This window comes from Mesoplodon mirus (genome assembly GCF_964341445.2).
Source record: "Mesoplodon mirus genome assembly, chromosome: 2".
In the NCBI taxonomy this organism is placed as follows: Eukaryota; Metazoa; Chordata; class Mammalia; order Artiodactyla; family Ziphiidae; genus Mesoplodon; species Mesoplodon mirus.
This window is the reverse complement of record NC_138977.1, coordinates 203430129-203450707: the sequence shown is the minus strand read 5'-3', so window position 1 is coordinate 203450707 and position 20579 is coordinate 203430129. Positions and strand designations below refer to the sequence as shown.

At 47.6% G+C, this 20579-nt stretch overlaps 1 protein-coding gene across 2 annotated transcripts in view; it reads left to right on the top strand.

Moving 5' to 3' along the window:
* The window catches only part of FBXW4 (F-box and WD repeat domain containing 4), an 84762-nt gene that overhangs the window by 24233 nt on the left and 39950 nt on the right, over nucleotides 1–20579 (top strand). For both annotated transcript variants that reach the window (XM_082635928.1, XM_082635929.1), the window contains exon 5: nucleotides 3534–3628. In XM_082635928.1, coding sequence (XP_082492054.1) covers nucleotides 3534–3628 — 95 coding nt within the window. The remainder of the gene's footprint in view (nucleotides 1–3533; nucleotides 3629–20579) is intronic.

The window sequence follows — 20579 nt, the reverse complement described above, 5'->3', positions numbered from 1 at the left end:
TTAGGTGTTTTTCAGTGCATAGGTTTGCTTTTTTTGTTTTATAATAACGTAGAATGTAACCAGGCACTGTGCTAATAAGCACTTTACATTTATTCATTTCCTCATTTTATCCTTTAGGGTAATTTTTCCCCACATAATTATGGTCATAGTATATCTATTTTTTAAATGAATTTTTATTGGAATATAGTTGATTTACAATATTGTGTTAGTTCCTGCTGTACAGCAAAGTGAACCAATTATACATATACATATATCCACTCTTAGATTCTATTCCCATACAGGTCATTACAGAGTATTGAGTAGAGTTCCCTGTGCTCTACAGTAGGTTCTTATTAGTTATTTATTTTATATGTAGTAGTGTGTATATGTCAATCTTAATCTCTTAATTTATCCCTCTCCCGCCTTCCCCCTTGGTAACCATAAGTTTGTTTTCTATATCTGTGACTCTATTTCTGTTTTGTAAAGAGGTTCATTTGTACCATTTTTTTAGATTCCACATATAAGAAATATCATATGATATTTGTCTTTCTCTGTCTGACTTACTTCACTCAGTATGACAATCTCTAGGCCCATCCATGTTGCTGCAAATGGCATTATTTTGTTCTTTTTTATGGCTGAGTATTCCATTTATATATATACCACATCTTTATCAATTCCTCCGTGAATGGATATTTAGGTTGCTTCCATATCCTGGCTATTGTAAATAGTGCTACAGTGAACATTGGGGTACATGTATCTTTTAGAATTATGGTTTTCTCTGGATATATGCCCCAGGAGTGGGATTGCTGGATAATATGGTAGTTCCATTTTTAGTTTTCTAAGGAACCTCCATACTGTTCTGCATAGTGGCTGTACCAATTTACGTTCCCACCAACAGTGTAAGAGGGTTCCCTTTTCTCTACACCCTTTCCAGCATTTATTGTTTGTAGATTTTTTTTGATGATGGTCATTCTGACCTGTGTGAGGTGATATCTCATTGTAGTTTTGATTTGCATTCATAATATATCTTATATACCCAATATACCCTGCTGTGTCTACTTTATTTTATAAGGTTTTCCATTATTGCAAATTACTTGTGTCATCTTTAATGGCTTCACAATGGACTTACCATAATTTAGTTACTATTTTTCCTATTGGTGGATGTTTGTATCTATTTTTTTCCTATAGTAATAAGGACCACCATTATTGATGCCTAATGTCTGCCAAATACTGTGCTTCTATGCCGGGTGCTTTACACTTATCTTCATTTTTCCACACTGCAACCCTAAAAGATAGGCATTATTTCCCATTTTATACATGAGGAAACTGAGGCTAACAAGTTATAAAATATCCCTAACATCAGAGATAAATAAGTAGCAACTAGGGTTCAAACCCAGATTTGTCTAATTCTAAAGCCCATGTATGCTTTTTCTGCTATTGAAGGCTGCAGGGAATATTTTTATCATTTAGGTTTTTCTTCGTTTTAGGATTATTTTCTTAGGATAGAGTCTCAGCAAGAGAATTACTGAGTCGAAGGCTTTGGTTATTTTAAGGATCTTGATACATATTGCCAACTGCTTTTTTTTGTGTGTGTGTGTGGTATGCGGACCTCTCACTGCTGTGGCCTCTCCCGTTGCGGAGCACAGGCTCTGGATGCTCGGGCCCAGCTGCCATGGCTCACGGGCCCAGCCGCTCCGCGGCATGTGGGATCCTCCCGGACCGGGGCTCAAACCCGTGTCCCCTGCACCGGCAGGGAGACTCTCAACCACTGCGCCACCAGGGAAGCCTGCCAACTGCTTTTTAAAAGGACTGTATAGATGCCCGCCCCCCTGAGTTACATCTCCTCCAGGGTTGGGTCTGTTTTGAATTTGATCACTGAAGGTTCAGATGCGACCAGCATTACTCATGTTTCGGCGGATGGCGTGCTACTGGTGCAGGTCAAGAGGACCACTCTCCCCAGATCGTGCTTGGGAAATCGGCAGCATGCTTCCAGAGCCACCCCCGGAGACCAGGAGCCTTGTTCTGTGGTTTTCACAGTCTAGGGATCCACCAGCCCGTTCAGTGGAGGACACTAGTGAATTCAGGCCTAGGGCTGCCCCCAGAGATTTTGTAATCGGAGTCTCTAGTCACCCACACCAAACAAGAACCTGCCTCCTAGGTAGTTTGCATCAGGGAAAAGACAAACTTCTCTTCCAAGCCAAGGCTGTCTGAAAGAGGACATTAGATGCATCTAGTTACTACCAAAGTGACCTAATCCAGAAGAATGAGCCAGAATCCTGGCATTCCAGGAAAGTTGTGGTGTTTACCTTTGTTTTCTGCCCTTCCTTATTCGGGATCTTCTTGTTAAGTTTATTTTCTTTTCCCAGTGTTGGGAAAAGTAACTCACACCCTTCTCCCCCTATCATAGACACACAAAATCTAAGAAACACTTTCTCCTTTTATAGAGAAGAGATATCATGTGATCCTAAGAAGTCAGGACCACCCCCACTCCATCACCTACCCCTTAAACTCAAGGAATGTTTCCTGAAAGTTCTTCCATCTAAGGTCCTGCCTGACATTTTTGTGTTCCCCTTATAGCACTGCAGGGACCTTGAGAGGTCACTGATCCATCTGGCCTCCTCAGGATCCCTCCTTGGCTGCTGTCTGGGGACAGCCCTGTACATTTGAGGTTTCCTCTCTGTTTGGTTAGAGGCTTAGTCCCCTGTGTGTGTCATCTGGGGTAGGGTGAGGTGAGGGGGCCTTGTGCTTAATGGGAGATTTCTAAATGCACTGACCGCTGAGAGGGCTCTGTGAGTGTTGATTAGAGTTAAGCCCAGAGTGGCTGCTAATGTACATTCCTGACTGATAGGGACCAGATAATGTGCTCCAAGCAATATTTTTAACCAGTAGGAGATATGGAAGCTTAAAAGAGTTAAGCTTTTCTGCTACTTTTGGTGACACTAGGTGCTAAATTCCCTGCTGACATGAATAGCACTGGATTCTGGGCATTATCAACAAACAAACAACAACACACCACCTTCCCACTTTGAAGTCCTCTTCTTCCATTTTTCCTTCCCTTGGATCTTTCTTTTTACTCCTCTCTCTCTAATTCTAATCTAATTCTATCTCTGTCCTCTCATACTGGGCCTTGATCTTCCTCCCTCTCCCTACCTCCCCAAAGTAAAATCTTGGTGAGAGATAGGAAAACGAAAATCCACAAACACGGGGAGGTTACTGAGAGAGGCAAGCCTCACCTGCTCACGCTTCTCAGTCAGGTCTCAGCTGAGGAATGTGGAACTTCTGATTCACTGGTATACAATTGGCTGCTGTGTAAGGGCTCTCAGGTGGATGTGAAAGGGTGGTTAGGACTGGGAGCCAGCGTCTGTTTGGGCAGTAGGCAAGGCAGAAGCTGGAGAGGTCCCTCTGCTGCTACCCAGAGCTCTGTGTGTACAGGATAGAAAGGATTCTCCATTTCCCCACCCACCCTACGAACAGTGACTCCACCTGGTGCATTTTCCAACCCTCATCCCGATCCCAGGCAACGCCAACGAGAGCATCTCCTCTCCTGTTTCCAGGTATGGCCTTTGGCCTCAGGCCGGCTGGGGCAGTGCTTACACACCATCCAGACTGAAGACCGAGTCTGGTCCATTGCTATCAGCCCATTGCACAGGTAAGGGAGATGTTTTGGTGTATGGTTTTATCCCATGTAATAATGCTTTTATTTTATGAGGTCAGGTGGGCGTCATCAGGAGAGGCTTGGGGCCCATGTCCAGTTGGGCCCTCGTGCAAAGTCATGTATGTGGAGTAGGTTCGTTGACAATTATAGCAGAAGTGCCAATTTTGATGATGGCTTTACCCTACCCTTTGGTCTGACTGGTGTTTCTCTAGTTTTGCCTGTGACTGAATGAGCTTTGCATCCTGAATTCTGCTTTCTAGGCTCTCTTGAACCGAGGCAGGGCCTCTCTCCCCACCAGCAGAGTACATAGACACCCTCTCTGCACCTGCTCTGTCAGAGTGTTTAGTGTCTTCTCCCACTTCCTTCACCCCTCACTCCCCACCAAATGATCAATGGGAAAGCTGTAGGGCTGCTACCCTCCAACATCGGGTTTAAGTCAGTCACTTGTTTTATGAGAGAGTTGATCCCCCCTCTTGGCTCAGCCTCCTTCAGCCTTTTTCTTCTCACCCCAAGGAGCCTGCACCCCTCCTCCTGCCCCTTCCACAACTCTCTTTCAAATTTTTTTCTTCCTAAAGAATTAGAGCCGATTAGCCACGTCATTAATTCTTCAATTTGACGGCTGATATAGCAGGACCTGAAACACATTGCTGACCTCAGAGAATGGAGACCCCGTTCCTTAGCATATTGACGATGGGAGAAGTTAATTAAAATTCCACAGAGCGGAGGTGTCGGCTAACCTATAAACCTGTCGCTGTTCAGAACAAATCATTCTAGCGATCCTAGGAAAAAGGGAAGGAAAGACCAGCAGGGAGTAGAGAGGCCTAAGTGTGTGGGAGCAGAGGGTGGAAAATGGAGCCATTGAGCTCTGGCCCCTCCTCAGTTTCTTCCTAATGCTGCCCCCTTTAAAGCCAGTTAGCCAAGCTTGGGTGTCTGTGTGCTGGATATGTGTAAGGGTGGGAGGTGACAGGTAGGCTGGTGACTTCATCTTGGTGGTTACCTGAGGACTCCCACTGGCTTCAGGAGACTGGGGTGGCCTGGGGTGAGGTCGGTGGTGGAGGGATGCTCTTAAGGCTGGAGACGGTCCATGTGCTTCCTGCACATGGAATTAGGCTAAAGACACATACAGGCTCTCCCAGCATCCCCATCTTCATATTCCTTTACTCCAGCCACCTCCTCTGGAATGCGTTAGGCTACCTGTTAACAGAATAGAGCGTGGCAGCTGTTGAAGATGATGTCAATAAAAGGTTGAGGACAGTGTCTGCCTTCATCACTGAGAAGCAGTTTAGATCACAATAAACTGACTGGGGCTTTTTTGGCCACAACTTGGAAGCTGGCTTTGAGGAAGGACCTAGCTTCCTAATATTACTAGCACTGCTCTATAACTACTACTGTTACCAGCAGCTAACATTTATTAGTCATATGTTCTATGCCAGACCCTCTGCTCAGTCCTTGATATGCCCCATCTTTGGTGAAAACCTAGGTCTCATGTTTTCTTAACATTCTCCTTAAATGTCTTCTTGGTGTACTTTCTTGTCCCTGGGATGATTCTTTCACTCACTGTTGGCTGGCTGTTTAGCTCCATGACCCACAGTTATTTGAGATGACCTTTTCCCCAAGTCCACGAATGGTGTCTTGGACTGTTTTAAAAAAGTAGTTTGTATTTGGGATTCTGTCATTACACTAAATGACCAGAGTATATGTTGGTGTTCTCTCTGCTTCTTTTTCTCTTACCCCAAAAATATATTGGGATAGGAAACTTTTCATCTTATCATTAGATCCATTTCTTCTCACTGTGTCAATGAATTTGGACCTTTCAGTAAACTGAACCATTTTCCCAATCTTGGAAGACACTGCCTCCTACCTGTAGGGTCTGTTCTGGGAAACTAGAGTTCTGCTTTGCCACCAACCAGCAGGGTGGCCTCGGGTAAGTCCTCGGAGCCATGGCTTCCTCGTCTGTCAAATATGAATACTATTTCTTTCATAGTCCTTACTAGGTTATTGTGAAGATGATCTGAAATAATGAATATGAAAATACTCTACAAAGCTAAAAGGGCTAGAATCTTGTGTCAGCCGGAATCTCTCCCAGCTGGTAAAGCATTTGTTTATCTGCTTTAGCTGCTCTCACATCTCCACCCTTCCCTGGGGCTTCTCCTGTCCCTCATGGAGTTACACTGCTCTTTTTCAGTCTTCTTGAGGTGGGGACTCAGCAGGAATCTCTTTCCTCTCCTTTTCCCCTGGGGTTTTCCTGCCCTCCATGGCTGCCTCTGTTCCCTTCCCTGCCACCTTTCTTGTTGAGTGTGGTCGTCAGTGTCGCTAATGTGACGTGGCCGTGAACCCCTTGTGAAAAACACAAGAGTGGGTGGGCAGCAGCTGTCCTCCAAGGAACCTGGACAGTTGGGAGACCTGGCACATCTCAGTCTCTTTCTTCTATTTAAAATAATTTGTCAGAGCTATTCATCATATTTATCTTTGATGCTGGGACTTATCTGCCTTCTTTTCATATGTGTGTACTTAGAAACTTGTAGTATGAAACATGAAACCTCAAGCCCTAGGCTTAACTTGAGGTGTTCATGACTGGGAGAAAGCAGGTATTCTGTCCTGTGTCCAAATGTCACCTCTTCTTCCTTTCTTGACCTTGAGTTCTTGGTTTGTAAACACTCTTGGAGGATAATATTTAATACCAGTCATGTGCTTAGAGGCATGTTTAGGTACTCAAAAAACGGAAGGAAAACCAGTAGGCTTCATGGGAAGGTGGCAGGCAAGGACCTTTCCCTCTACCTCCTATGTGCCCTCCAACCCATCTTCTTGCCCCAACACTAATAACTCTGCTTTTAGGATTTATGACTTATAGATGCAGCCTTCCTCCTGTAGAGGAGGCCCAACTGGGAGCTGTTTGATGAGTGAAAGGACTGGTTGAGATGGAACTGAATTGAGATGCTGGAGGTGGAAGGGCACACGTCTGGGTGCAATTGTGGGTCCTAACTGGTCTCAGGATATGATCTCCTGAGGTCACATAGAGTTCTGAGCACTTTTCCATAAGTATCACAGAAAAGCAGAATTTTTAAAACATGCAGTACACTGTATTGCCATTAAAAGATTATTTCTAGCTGAATAAAGTTAGTAAATACTCAGAGTAAGGAAATAAAGAACTGTTAAAGACTTGATTTCATCCCTTCTATTTTCCATCTCTTTTTTTCTCACTCCCTTTCCTCTGTGCTTCCTGTGTATTGACTGAACACTTGCTGTGGGGTAGCTCTCCTGAGGATCTTATTCAGTGGTGGGGGAAAGATGGGGGCACAACTGTAGTGGTTGCCAGATGATACTAAGTGCCTGAAACTAGTCTGTCTCTGGTTGAGGAAGGGAGAGGGTCATTCCCCTCCTGGCATATGGAGAAATTGAGGCTCAGAGAAGGGCACATGTGGGATGGGGCAGAAGAGGCTCAGGTCTCCAGCTTATTGCCACATGCTGTGGTGCTGAGGGAGGCCCACGAGGCAGGCCTTTACGTCACTGCGATGCCTTCATCCACCAGAATCTTGGACAGTAGCTGTGGCCCTTGAAAGCCTCTGTGGGGATCTGGGAACGTTCTCTTTCTGGAGGCCAGAGTTGAGATAGCGAGGGGGGGGAGGGGAGGAAGGCAGTATGTAATCAAGGCCTGGGCTATGTCGTGTAGCTGTGAATGCTTACACCATCCCAGGAGTGCCAGTGCACATAGATCTTTGGTTTGCAGGGCCCTTCCAAGCTGGCTGGGGGGTGCCTTGATGGTGAAATGAGTCTGGAGCCCTGTTTTCCTTGGAGAGGAAGAGAGAGGAGCCCACAGCACCTCCTTCCTCTGCAGAAACCATACTTATTGCCCTCCAAGAAAAAGGAGGTGCTCAGAAGAATCCTTTCCCCATCTCCGAGCATCACTTGCTATCATGTGAGTGAGTGTGGTCAGGAAGGCTTCCCAGGACCCTTGGGTTTTAATCCCTTCTCTCTGTCATTAGGGAAACATATGAGTGGTATAGGTGTAGAAACTTGACTTAACTGTGTTATTAAATATACAATATAATTTAGTGTAATTTTGCTCACTGTGATGGCCTGTTTGTTTTGGGGGGGATTAGTCCAAGTCTGCCTGAAATGTACCAATTCGTATTTGTAAAGTGAGCTGTGGCCTCTGGGGGTTTTGATGGCGGAGCTGCCCCTTCTTGCTTCATTTCTCCCAGAGGTGAGGGAGAGTCTGGAAGGAAGGCCATCACTGTGTACTGTTTGGTAAGGGGGTGGATTTCTGGGGAGAGTGGGTGTTTGTTCCCAGTGGCTACAGGGTTTACTGTGTGTTGTGTGTGCGGCAGACACATTGACCAGCCTTTTGAAATATGCCCTTCTTTAGTGAAAGGTAATTGCATCTGGAGTTTTCTCTGACAGAGAGGTTTGAAAGATTGGGAAAAAGGAGGCAGCCAACTTTTAGTTTAGATTCTTTTGCTTCCCAGTGGTTCAGCAACTCTTTGGCCCTGGGCTTCCTAACTCACTCAGTGCTGTTAGGGGAAGACAAATCAAAAGTAAATGTTGTGCCTCTGAGTTTTGCTTTTTCTAGTTGGTGATAAAGAGCTGGTTCCTGAAGGGGATCCCTAACCTTGATAACCTGAAGAAAGACTCTGATGGATGACTTTGTCGTGCTTCACATTGTAGCTGCTCATCCTGATGGTTTGGCCCACAGCTATCAAGATCTGTCTCTTCTCCCTTCCCAGGGTCAGGGGCTTGTCTAGGGAAAGGACACCTTCTCTAGGCAAGGAGTGGCTCAGTGTCCCCTGTTGCCAGGCTGAAGACCACACTAGAGGGAGTCTCCTGCATGTGGTGGCCCTAGATGAGAGAGTCTGAGGCACAAAGACAGCATGGAAGGACCAGAGGCTGGCATGGCTGGAAGGGGCTGCATGATGCCTGGAGAAAGAAGGAAGCTCTGTATGATGCTAGGTGGGCCCACTGGTCCAGCCTAAAATGACCTAAGATTGGAAAGAGATCAGTGTAGAGATACAACTGAATCAGAGTCTGGTTCTGCTGAATCTCAGGGCAGCGCCCGCCACCCTAGAGTTCATTGCTGGTGCTAAGCCAAGCCTCTCCGGCCGACATATCCATCGGTAGCAAGGACGAAATGCCACAGGGGTGGGTTTCACTTCCTCAAGACCCTGGATTTCTGCCACGACCCAGGGCATGTTGGGCACGGGGAAGCTCACGTACTGGGCTGCTGGCCTGAGACCTGCAACCCAACCAGCTCTGGCTGGCCCAGACCCCGTCTGTGGGAGCGACTCCTTCCCTGGCCAGGAAGGTTGGCTAGTTGGGAAGAACTGAAATAAAGCACTACAACTAGAAGCAGAGAGTGCTGCTGCGGAAGGCGGGATGCTGTGGATACAGAGTCCGCGCCTCAAGACCGTGCCCTTGCTACAGGGATACATTTCCATCCCTCAGTCTCTGTTTAAATTCTTTCTTTCTCCACTCTGTCTCTGTTTCTGTATCTCTCCTCCCATCCCTATCTCTCTTTCTCTCTCCAGATACTTCTTAAGCATTACAGTGTGCTAGACCTTGGGGAAACAACAGTGAACTAGACAGCATAGTCTGATGGAGAGACAGACCAAACTTAGCAAATATGGTATGCTGAGTTCTCAGATGGGGAGCCGACACATGGGAGATCAGGGTCTTCCTCCTCTTCCTGCTGCCCGCACCTCCCAGCTCCAGGCCCTACCTGCACCGCTATTTCTTCTACCCTTCCCACATTAGGAAGAGAGAAGGTGATTTTCCTGCCTTAGCTGCAGCTGACTTTTCTGTGTTGTGTGTGCAATGTGCCTGTGTTTTTCCACCTTTGATCAGTGTTCTGCCAACAGATAATTTAGCAATCACATCCCAAGGTGGAAGCATGGAGTTAATGTTAAAATTAGTTGGTTTTTTTTTTTTTTTTTTTTTTTTTTTACACTCTTTAAACTTCAGTGGGTGATGAGGCAGAGAGGGAGGCAGGAGGGTGAAGGGGAGCCATAAATTCTGTGGCTGGTGTAGCTATTCTCTGAGCAGCCGGGAAGCCTCTGATGTCTCCACAGCACTTTCATTAACATTTAAATTAAGGGTTTGTTTTCCAGTCTGTTTTATAGGCAGGGACCTTTCATGGCCTGTCACATACAGCATCCCCCCACCCCCCCACAAGCAAGTGTGTAATTGTAGCCACTGCTCTATCCTAACTCTGGGTTGCAGCCGGGAGTTCAAAGGGAATTCCTGGAGATGGAGCTCTGGAGGTACAAGGTGTAACAGTCAGGATGTGGGTGTTCCTCCTCAAATGAAGGCGCTGTGTAGGAGCTCTTTCTCCTCTTATCTGACCTGTGCTTTTCTCTGCTCTTTCAAGGGACACACACTTCAATCTGACTCGGACCCCTCCCACCCTTCCTTCCCTGGGGCATGAGGCAGGTGGAAAAGGGTGCATCCATCCGAGTGGTTTCTCCTTATATCACAAGTTAGTGCTTGGGACAGAGCGTTCGAAGATACAGATCTTCATGCATATCTTCCTCCTTTTGTTTTTTGTTTTTTTGTCTCAAGAATACTTTCTCCTACTCTAGTAGACTTAGAGAAGCAACAATATAAAAGAAATTGCCATCTGAGAAGAATTTATAATAGGGTCCATTGGTCCTAAAGAGTGCATTCTAGCATGGACAGATGTGTACATGCACCATACATAGTCACTAGCTCTATGTGTACAGGTGTTCGAAATAGCTGACTGATGTAGATCATTTGAGGAAACTGTTCTCCAAGGTCTTGGCATTCAGAGGAAGCTCTCCTGCACCCTCACAGAGTGAATTTATGTCTAAGTTTCCTTCACACAGGTGTATTGGCAGCATTTGGGGGTGTTTTGAAAAGAAATCCCTGCTCTGGTCTCCCTCCTTCCTGTCAGCATCCAGTGGATCTGCAGCTGACGAGAATGTGTCCCAGACACTGAGGGAGAATCTCATTAGTTCATAACCTCTGAGGGCTTAGTTCACTCACTGCTGGTCTTGAGCTAGATTTTCTCTCTAGACAGTGGTGAGAGGGGCATTGAGGCCTTCTCTCTTTCTTTCTGTTCAGAGGCTGAGAATTTTCCTTCTCATGGAGCCCTGGCTTCACTCCTTGAGTCACCATATCTTTCCACCTTCTGCGCTAACTCAAACCACCTGTGACTTATCTGCAGGATTGAAGATGGCTAAGCGTCTGGCCTGCCTGTTCCAAGTAGCGTAGTCAACAGGTGGACACCCTCATGCCCTGGAGTCTTGCCTGAGGGAGTGAGGGAGGTGCCGGGGTGACCCCTGTGCAGGTGCTGCTGGGCTCAGATTGCAGCCTGGTGTCCAAGCCCCTCCTGGTGGTGATTAATCTGGGACACGGGCCGGCAGAGGCCCAGCCCGGGCAGCTTTGGTCCCTCACTGTGAAGACCTTTGGCTCGGAGACTGAACTGATCTCTGTAGCCTGCTTCGGCTTGAGTTTGATCTGTCAAGGCTAAAGAGGAACCTGATGGTGGGGCGGAAACTTCTAGCCCTGTCTGACTTATGGCACCGATCCGTTCCAGTGGTCTTGTCATGATAACACTTGTATGTTTAAGATTTCCCCACCTGTTAGCTGCAGCACTCAGATCAGTCAAAAGAGGGATCTTCATGAAATATCTGTGCTTTTAGGTTTTTGAGCCAATGGAGCTCACTCTTGTAAGTAGACGGGGTGGGTGAGGGAGTGGAGAGGGCTTTGTACTGGGCCCGAGTGAAAAAGGCAATGTGTGGCTGGATTAGTAGCATAATGTGTTTTTTGTATACTGGGGGGTCATGTCAGAGGTGGAAGGATCACCCCATCCTCCTGTCATTAGGTGGCTCTCAGGCCATTTGGGGCAGATTTCAGTACATCAGTTTGGAGTCAAGACTTAAGTTCCTTGTTTTCATTTCAAATGAAATTTTTTGAAATGGTGTCTTCTCCTCCCCACCGCCTTTCCATCTACCAGAGTCCTGGTTCCAGGGGCCTCCAGGTGGCAGTCCACAGAGTCAGCTGTATTTCTTCCCCTCTCTGAGTTCAGGACAGTCACATGTGGCTCAGCTTGGTCATGGCCTTAAGACCCAAGAACAGGAATTCTCCTGTCCATGACAGTTACCCTGCATCCATGAGTGTCGTGAGTTTCATTATTGTAGTAGTTTCTTTTGGGGGGTTAGCAGCCTGGGATCCAAGAACTGGAACATTTTCCTCACACCATCAGGGAAGACAGTAGACATCCCTGTATACCACTAGCGGTGACAGATGTTGACACCATTGGTATGGAAAACTGCCTGTAAAGATTCTATGAGAGACTTCCCTGGTGGCGAAATTTTTTTGAAGTTTCAGATTGTGAACTTTTGGGGGCAGGGGTTTTATTTCCTGTTTTGTATAAGTTATGAGCCTTGTACTACAGACAAACCGCTGTGCCTTTGGGGTGCTCTGTTAAGCTGACTACCCCAAATCCTTCCCCTCTTTCCCAGCTGGTTCTTGCTCCTTTTTCTGTCCAGGGCATTTTCATAGGGGGTAGTTTGTGACACTGTCTGTAGTGCCCTGTCAGATAGGCTTGGCTCAGGCAGAAGGTGCTGGCAAGGGAGGGAGGAGTGGGGGGAGGGGGAGGGCTGGCGGGAGGAGGGAAGGGAGTACGTGCATGCAGAATCCCCGGTAACTGCAAAGGGAGTATTAGTCCAAGAGCTGCTGGCCCAGGAAATTGCTTTCTGCGGAAGCTTTACTTTTTCATAGTTTGCAATGCAAATTTAAAACATGAATGGGGCACAGAAAAGTATAGGAGGGGCAGGTGGGGTGCCAGTTGGTATGTGATAACATCCAGAATCTTCAGCAGGGCCTTAATTTGCAAAAGAGGATTTCAAGTATTGAGAGAGAAACTTTTAGGAGATTAAAATAACTATACTTGGGCTTCCCTGGTGGCGTAGTGGTTGAGAGTCCGCTTGCCAATGCAGGGGACACAGGTTCGAGCCCCGGTCCTGGAAGATCCCACATGCCGCGGAGCAGCTGGGCCCGTGAGCCATGGCCGCTGAGCCTGCGCGTCCGGAGCCTGTGCTCCGCAACGGGAGAGGCCACAGCAGTGAGAGGCCCGCGTACCGCAAAACAACAACAACAACGACAAAAACCTATAACTCATATTTTGTTGCGACTCCCTCCTCCACCACACACACCTTTTCTATGCTCTTGTGTTCACACTGGTCTCCAGCCCTGCTCAGCATGCACTGCTCTCTCCTCCTCTGCACCTTCCTACAGCAAAGCCATAATCCAGCTTCTCGAACAGTGGCCATGGTGGTCGTGGTGTAGTACTTTGGTTTTCGCAGCAGGCTGGAAACAGCAGCCCTGTCTAAAGCTGGTGCACTTTAGACAATGTGCACACCGGTCCTGGGGGCTAAAGAGCACACCTCCCGAAGGCAGGAGCTTGCCTGCTTTGAGAAGGCATGAAGGCCAAGGCCCTTTGTTTTCTGCTTTCTCTGATCCTCTTAATACCATGGGCAGGCTTGGTGAAGCAGAATGTGGGGTCACCAGGCCTTGTTCTTGATTTTCCGGCCTTTGTCTGCCCCACCTAGAGAGGTGTGGCTTTTGGCTTCAGGCTGGAGACACGATGTCTATGTTGCTTCTGGAAGCTTCGGTGGTGGTGGAGATGAGGATAGGCAGGGGATGGGCATCACTTTCATTATGCTGGCATAGCAAGTGGTCAGGTGTGAAGCTTCATACTGGCTTCTTTCTAGGAGCTGAGCTAGACAGGAGGACACAAAGAGAGGCCAGAAGGCAGTGTGGAGGATGAGCTTTCCAAGTATAAATATTCGCCAGTCGTAGAGGCCACCGTGCAACGGTGGGGGTTACTTCTCCTCCTTTGTGTGTGGCTTGTTGCACATGTGACATGTGCTGGCTGGACAGAGAGGGAAGGAAAGCTGAGATGTGCAAGGTAAAGTGAAATGGACCCCTTTCTGCTTGAGGCCACCATAAGTGTCCGTTCCTCCTTTCTTTGTTGACTGGGGGATTTTGAGAGAGATTAGCTTGAGTCTTGCCCTGGATCAGTCCTGTGCTGCCTGATCAAAACTCTGTGGAGTCTCAGGAGCACAGTTTCCATATAGGACGCTGTCCAGATTCACTCAACCGTCACTTAGCACATGCTTCTCACCCAGAACTCACTGCACCGCGGCCTTCAGGGGCTACAGAGAGGGCCTAGCTCAGAGCATGTGACCCACTGTCTCTTTCTCCTGAGGGCTCTACTCTTGCAGAATGCTTCTTTTTCTCCTGTTATTTTCTGCTTTGTTGCAGTGGTAGCATTAGTTGTCCTGGCCAAGGCTGGGCCTCTTTCTTCCTGGGCCTGAATGAGAAAAGACCAAGTGAGTGATTGGAGTGGGTCCTATGGTAAGTGACCCAAGAGAAGGGTCAGCTGGGCATGAAGGTGAGGTTCGTAACATCTGGCAGAGAGAGAGGGACACACGGGTTAATGTGTTTGAAGCACTCTACTTTCCTGGCCAATTTGAGTCTCACTAGCATCCACAGTAAGCTGTGGTTGAGAATAAAAACAAAAAGTTAACACAAAAAATAAAGATTATTCAAAGGATTCTTCACTTGTTAGAGGTTTGTGGCCAGGAAAATCCATCTTTGCAGGCTGGTAATGGTAAGTCTAAGAATAAAGAGAGGAAAAGTTAGTTTTAAAATTACATTAGTTTGGCAGTGAGTATCAAAATAAAAATGTAAAAACCTTTTGACACATAAATTCCTCTTCTAGAAATTTATCCTAAGGCAATAATCAGACAAGTATGCAAGATGTATACATAAAGACTTATATTAAGAACACATAAATATCCATTAGTAGGAGTCTAGTTAAATATTTTACATTCACCCAATAGAATACTATATAGCCATTAAAAGGATGATATAGATGTACATACTTATTGACCCCCAAAAATGTCATAACACAGTGTTGAATGAAAAAAGGTCACAGGGCTTTCCTGGTGGCGCAGTGGTTGAGAGTCCGCCTGCCGATGCAGGGGACACGGGTTCGTGCCCCGGTCTGGGAAGATCCCACATGCTGCGGAGCGGTTAGGCCCATGAGCCATGGCCGCTGAGCCTGCACATCCGGAGCCTGTGCTCCGCAGCGGGAGAGGCCACAACAGGGAGAGGCCCGTGTACCGCAAAAAATAAAAATAAAAAAAATAAAAGGTCACAAAGCAGTATGATATTTATTTGACTGTCTTTTCAATTATTTCTTATGTGGTAGATTTCTGCTGACATTTACTTTCTTTTTCCTTTTTTGTATTTAAGTTTTTTTTATAATGAGCCTATTTTTATTAATAGAAAAAATATAAATTACATTTAAATGTCTATTTCAATACCAGGTAACTGTAGAGAGAACCCTTCCTTTTTCCCTTACAGTTATTTAAATTAAGGATACATAGACCTACATTTATTTATTATTTTATTTATTATTTTAAACAGTTTCATTGAAGTATAATTTACATACTATAAAGTTCACCCACTTTAAGTGTACAATTCCATGACTTTTAGCAAATTTACAGTGTTGTGCAACCATCACCATGATTCAGTTTATAATATTTCCATCACCCTGAAAAGGTCCTTCCTTACATTTGCTTTTGCAGCATTAATCATGGTTTCATACTTGGGACCTTTTGTGGGAAAAAAGTTAATACTGAAATTTTTTTAAAAAGGCAAGGCAAACTCAGAACTATTTTTCTATGTAATGCATATCTCTGAGTGCCAGCCTTATAGATGTATCAAGAATACTGCTGTGGGCTTACCTGGTGGCGCAGTGGTTGAGAGTCCACCTGCCGATGCAGGGGACATGGGTTCGTGCCCCGGTCCAGGAAGATCCCACATGCCGCGGAGCGGCTGGGCCCGTGAGCCATGGCCGTTGAGCCTGCGCGTCCGGAGCCTGTGCTCTGCAACGGGAGAGGCCACAACAGTGAGAGGCCCGCATGCCGCAAAAAAAAAAAAAAGAATACTGCTGTGTGCAAGGATGCATGGGGAATATGAAGCACAAGAGACAGTTTTTACCATCCAGGGGCTTATATTCCAGTTGGGAAAATAATGCATGTACTCAGACAACACTGTATATATGCAGTGTGAGTGCCATCAACTGTCAAGGTTATGGATAGGAAATCAGAGGAAAGCAGTAGTCTTTTTGTTAAATAAGGAGAGCTTCCTGGATGACATGGAATTTGAAGTGGGACTTAAAAGATGGTTCTATTTAAATTGCAGACAGGAACTTGAGGCCAGGTGAGTGGTATGAGCAAAGACATACTAAGGGATAGGGAAGCTCAATGTAAGTTTGGAAGTTCAGAGCAGGTAAGTTTGGGAGTTCAGAGCAGACAAGTTTGTGTAAAGGAGTAGTGGGCAATGTGGCTGGAGGGGAGCTTTGGGGCCTGGTTTTGGAGGGCTTTGAAGAGCATAGTTTGACTTTAATCTGAGAATAATAGGGAACCATGGAAGATTTTTGGCCAGATTGAAGCACTTAAATGATTAATGTGGTGGCACAGTGTGTAGGATACTTTGGAGCGGGGGAGACTGAGGCTGTTTGGATGCTTTTCCGGAGTACACTTTGTTAGCAGTAACGGACTGGATTCCTGAGGACAGCAGGAGAAACAGGAAAAAGTCTGTAGGTGGTCATGACTGCTTGTGGGGGAGAGAGGGGAGAGACCTGCCTGAGTTCCTCTCTGGGCTTGATGGCAGAAGGCGGCCCTAGCTTTGAGAAGACTGAGTTCTGTTTGAGGCAGTGAAGGGACAGTGAGGTCGCCATGGCCAGAGACAGCCAGGAGTGGTGGCCTGGAGCTCAGACACAGGGCTGAGATGTGGAGGGCTTCGGCATGGAGACGACAGTTTAAATAACATGAGGGATTAGCACCAAAAGGAAGCTCAGAGAGAAGTAAAGACAGCTGGGCAGGGAGAAACCGAGAAGCAAAAGGTACCATCACAGAGGCAGGAGGAAAAGTAGGAGCAGAGAGAGAAGGAGAGAGAGAGAAAGAAGGAGAGAGACAGGCAAAGGGAGAGCGAGGCATCCCCAAGAGCAGACAGTAGACAAATGAGGATTTGGGGGCAACTTACATAAAGTATCGCTACCTTGCTTGTTATGCCTTCTCCCTATTCTAAGTGACAGATAAGATAGGTAAGAGAAAAATGCGTAGCTTGATGTTGATTGATGGAGATTGGCAAGCATTTTATTCTCCTTGCTTGATTTAAGCATTTTGTAGTTTTCAAACCACAAAAAATCCTAAGTTTTGCTTTCTCTCAAGTTCTTTCCTCTGGCTCCTATTCTGTTCTCTGTTGTTCTACCTTATGGTTATTTTCTTTCTTTTTTTGAGGGTTGCCTACTTTGGGCTTGGTAATTTTTTTCACCTCAGTTCACAAAACCACTCAGTGTAAGCTGGGTTTTGGAGGGTCAGCAACTGAGCTAGAGATGCTAAGTGACAATGTGAGGGAGTAGCATTCATCCCAGTTTTTTTCTCCATGTATGATGGTATCCTGGGCAAAGCAAGAGAGGCTGATTTAGGAGAGAGAAAAAAGCCAGTCGACCACTTTGCCATTTGGAGAGATTTGGCATCAGAGCCCAGGGACTGCCCAGGTTCTGGGCTTCCTTGGGCAACTATGCCTGTCCAAAAATGTTTTATTTAAAGAGAATTAAATAGAAACTTTCAAATCCTCCTTGGGTTTTTGAGGGTAGTAATTCCATGGGGCTTGTCAGTTGTGTTTGAAGCTAGTGGTGAAGAGGGCGGAGTGAAGAGAAGCGAAGGGGTGGAGATGGGAAGCAGAGAAGGAATCAGAGAGAGAAATTTTATTGAGGGAGAATTTGCTGGGTTTATGGGAGGGAATCTCTCCCCTCCTCCCCATTCGGGTTTGAAAGGGCCGGTGAATCTTTGATTAGGTGCAGGTCAAAAGAATTTACACATTGTGACCTTAATAACTAGAGGTGATTGGCAGGCGGGCGGTGGGGAGGGGGCTGCGGGCCCCTTTCATCTCACTTAGCACAGAGGAGAGACAATGGGCCCGCCGATTCTCCTTGTTGTCCCTTGTTTGAAAAGGTCTGGTGTCTCTACTAGGTACCTGTGACATGGGGGTCTTGATTGGGGTCTCATAAAGGCCCTTGTCAGTATGTCCAAAGGCCAAGAGTACAAAAGCAAGCAGTGGGTGGGGTCTCAGCTGACCACTGAAGAAGGGAGGGGAGGGCCCGGGAGGCAGTGGAGGGAGAAGCAACCCCCGATGGGAGCCCTTATAGAAGGAGGGGAGGAGGGGGGCAGAGAAGGGCCATTTTTGTCCCTAATTCATCAAGCACATCTGCAGAATTGTCCAAGCTGCTGCCTCCCAGTTTCAAAAGAAAAAAATGATCGTTTGATAAACCGTCTTCGATTCACCACTTTCTCACAAGGGTGGGAGACCCAGCCCTGACCTCTGTATGATTTCACATCGGGACCAGGCTTTCTTTCCCCCACCCCCAAATTGCTAGAGGAACTTTGAAATGTATCCTGTGGCTTTCTCTCTCCCTTCTTCAAACCCCCCCACCCCCGTTTCCCACCCTCTCCACCCCACTGGCCTCTGTTTTCTTCCTGGGCGCTCCAGAGTGTAGGCGAGTAATTAGTCCCCTCTTTCTGGGGCACAATGAAGCCAGGGTGTTTGGCGGGGCCCTCCCCACCGCTCACAGAGCCAGGGGCCTGGGGGGAAGGACCAGGTGGCATGTGCAGTGTGTTCCAAGCCTGTACAATTGCTGGGGCACAGGGCTGGGGGCTCAGGGACTAGTGTGCTCCTGCTTCTTGAAGGAATGCAGAGGCTCACGCATTAATGGCTCCCACACAATGCTTGCATTCCCCCCCCCCCCCCCCGGCAGAGGCATCCTCCCCGTGAAAAGGCTGCCCAACCTGGAGCCCAGGCGGGAGCTTTGGCGGCCACGATGGCGTTATTTCCCACCCTGCGCTTAGTCACTTGGAGCTAACATGGGAGACCAACAGGCCGCGTCTCCCGAGAGCCCGATCTTTGTATCCGATGTGTGCTCCCCCTCTGCCTTGTCAGTTTTGTGTGTTCACGGAGTGTTGATTTTAATGCGGGCCTGTGTTGGGCTGGGAGGCCAGGCTGGGGGCCTCAGGTCTTTGTCTTGCAGGGCCTCTTCTTCTTGGAGGGTCTTCAGCCCTGGAGGCTAGTGGCAGATTTGAGAGATAGGGTGAGATGCCAACTCTGGCTGGCAGAGGATTCCCCCATCCGTGCGTCTGTCATAGACTACGACGGGGTGCCTGGAAAACAAGAGCACCTTGGGATGCTCAGGCACACGCTTGCTTGCCCCCCTCCCCACCCCCGAGGGGGGCGGTTAGTTCTACCACGTAAAGCTTGAAGTGAGTTATATCCCCCTTGTGACTGAGTACGGCAGGAGCACAGATTGTGAGTCTCAGGGAGCCAGGGCAGGGCCTTGTCTCCAGGGGTCGGAGGAGGTGGAGGCAAGCAGGAGGGGTGCTGGGAGAGCACAAGTCTGCTGCAGATGACTACCCAGCAATTGGTAAGGGTCAGGGGAGAACAGGACCAGGCAGAAAAGCGGTAAAGTGTCTGGGGGAGCATCGGCAAATCTCAAATGCTCATCTCCGGCAGTTAAGGGGAGAGGCCCTAGAAACCAGGGACAGAAGGGGAGGCATTTTCCCCAGTGAGAAGAACTGGGGCCTCGTAACAGGTAGACCCACTAGGCATGGTCCAACAGGATGTCTTCGGTCTTTACCATTCGCCTCGCTGCAGTATAGCCTTGTGCCGGGAGCCGGGGGAGAGGGTGTCTTTACCCATTCTGGGCCCCTAGCCTGGCTGGAGAGAAGATGCATTATGCATGATTTGAAGAGAGGAAGACTCTGGGAGCATCAGCCTGGTTGTGGCCTGCTCTACTTCTGGGGAGAGAGAAACCTAGGGATACCTTTGAGTCAGGGAGGACCTGCCCACCCCACACCTATAGCCAGGCCATGGTCCTGGCATCTGGTGTGGTGCTGGGGGTGGGGCCTTCATCCCAGGAGTCAGGTTTTTAGAAAGGGACTGTGTCCTCACTTTCCATACAATCAGAAAGCAGAGATGCAGGCTGGCCCCTGAGATGAGGTGGCCTGGGAGAGACATCCCGCCAGGGTTCCCCGAGCACAGGGGCTCCTCTGTGCTGCTGTTGGCACCCTTCAGACTGTCTCAGGAATTGGTGCCAGTCACACACCAGGCCTGATGAGGGGAAAGAAGCTGGAGCTCCAAGACCTTTGAGGGACCTGAGTTCCAAAGGGGCCCACCAGTAAGGAGCAGCTCCTGTTTTGGGTCCCTCCGTGGCCAAGACATTTCTTTCATTGAGAACTGGGTACGCACAGCAATACCCACCCCCTCTTTTTTTCTTTTACTCTTCTTTTCCCTTAACTTTCCCAAATGTTGTTTCTCCTTTCCGTTCTCTTCCATTTTGTGGACAACTCATAAAGAGCCTGAAAGAGACAGATTATGTGTATGGATGTGATGATGAAGGGAAGGGGTATCAGGGATAGTCAGGCTGGGGCTCCAAGGTTATAGAAAACACCGTCTCTTCCCCAAGGTTGTCTTGCCAGGGCCTGGCTGGGAGGCACCAACAGATCATAACCTTTAAGTGCAAACTTGATGGAGGAGAGAGATGGAAGCATGGGAACAAATTAGACGTATCTATAGGGGGTGTTCAGCTGGAGAAAATGAGCATTTCTTACTAATTGGAGCACGGGGCATTTCATTATTAAGCTTCATTACAAGGGGGAAGAGTGCAGCAGGCCTCTTTGGGGATTCCCTGGGCTGTTTTTTTCCCTTTTAAAAGTATAATTGTATTTAAGCTGGAAGAAGAGGCAGGAATTGCTCTTGCTAACTTTGTGGAGCGCCAGGGATTTCAGGCAGAGTTTGGAGCAAGGTGGAGGGAGCGATGGACCAGTGGAGATTGCTTAGAGTCCACCCTCATTCCTTGACA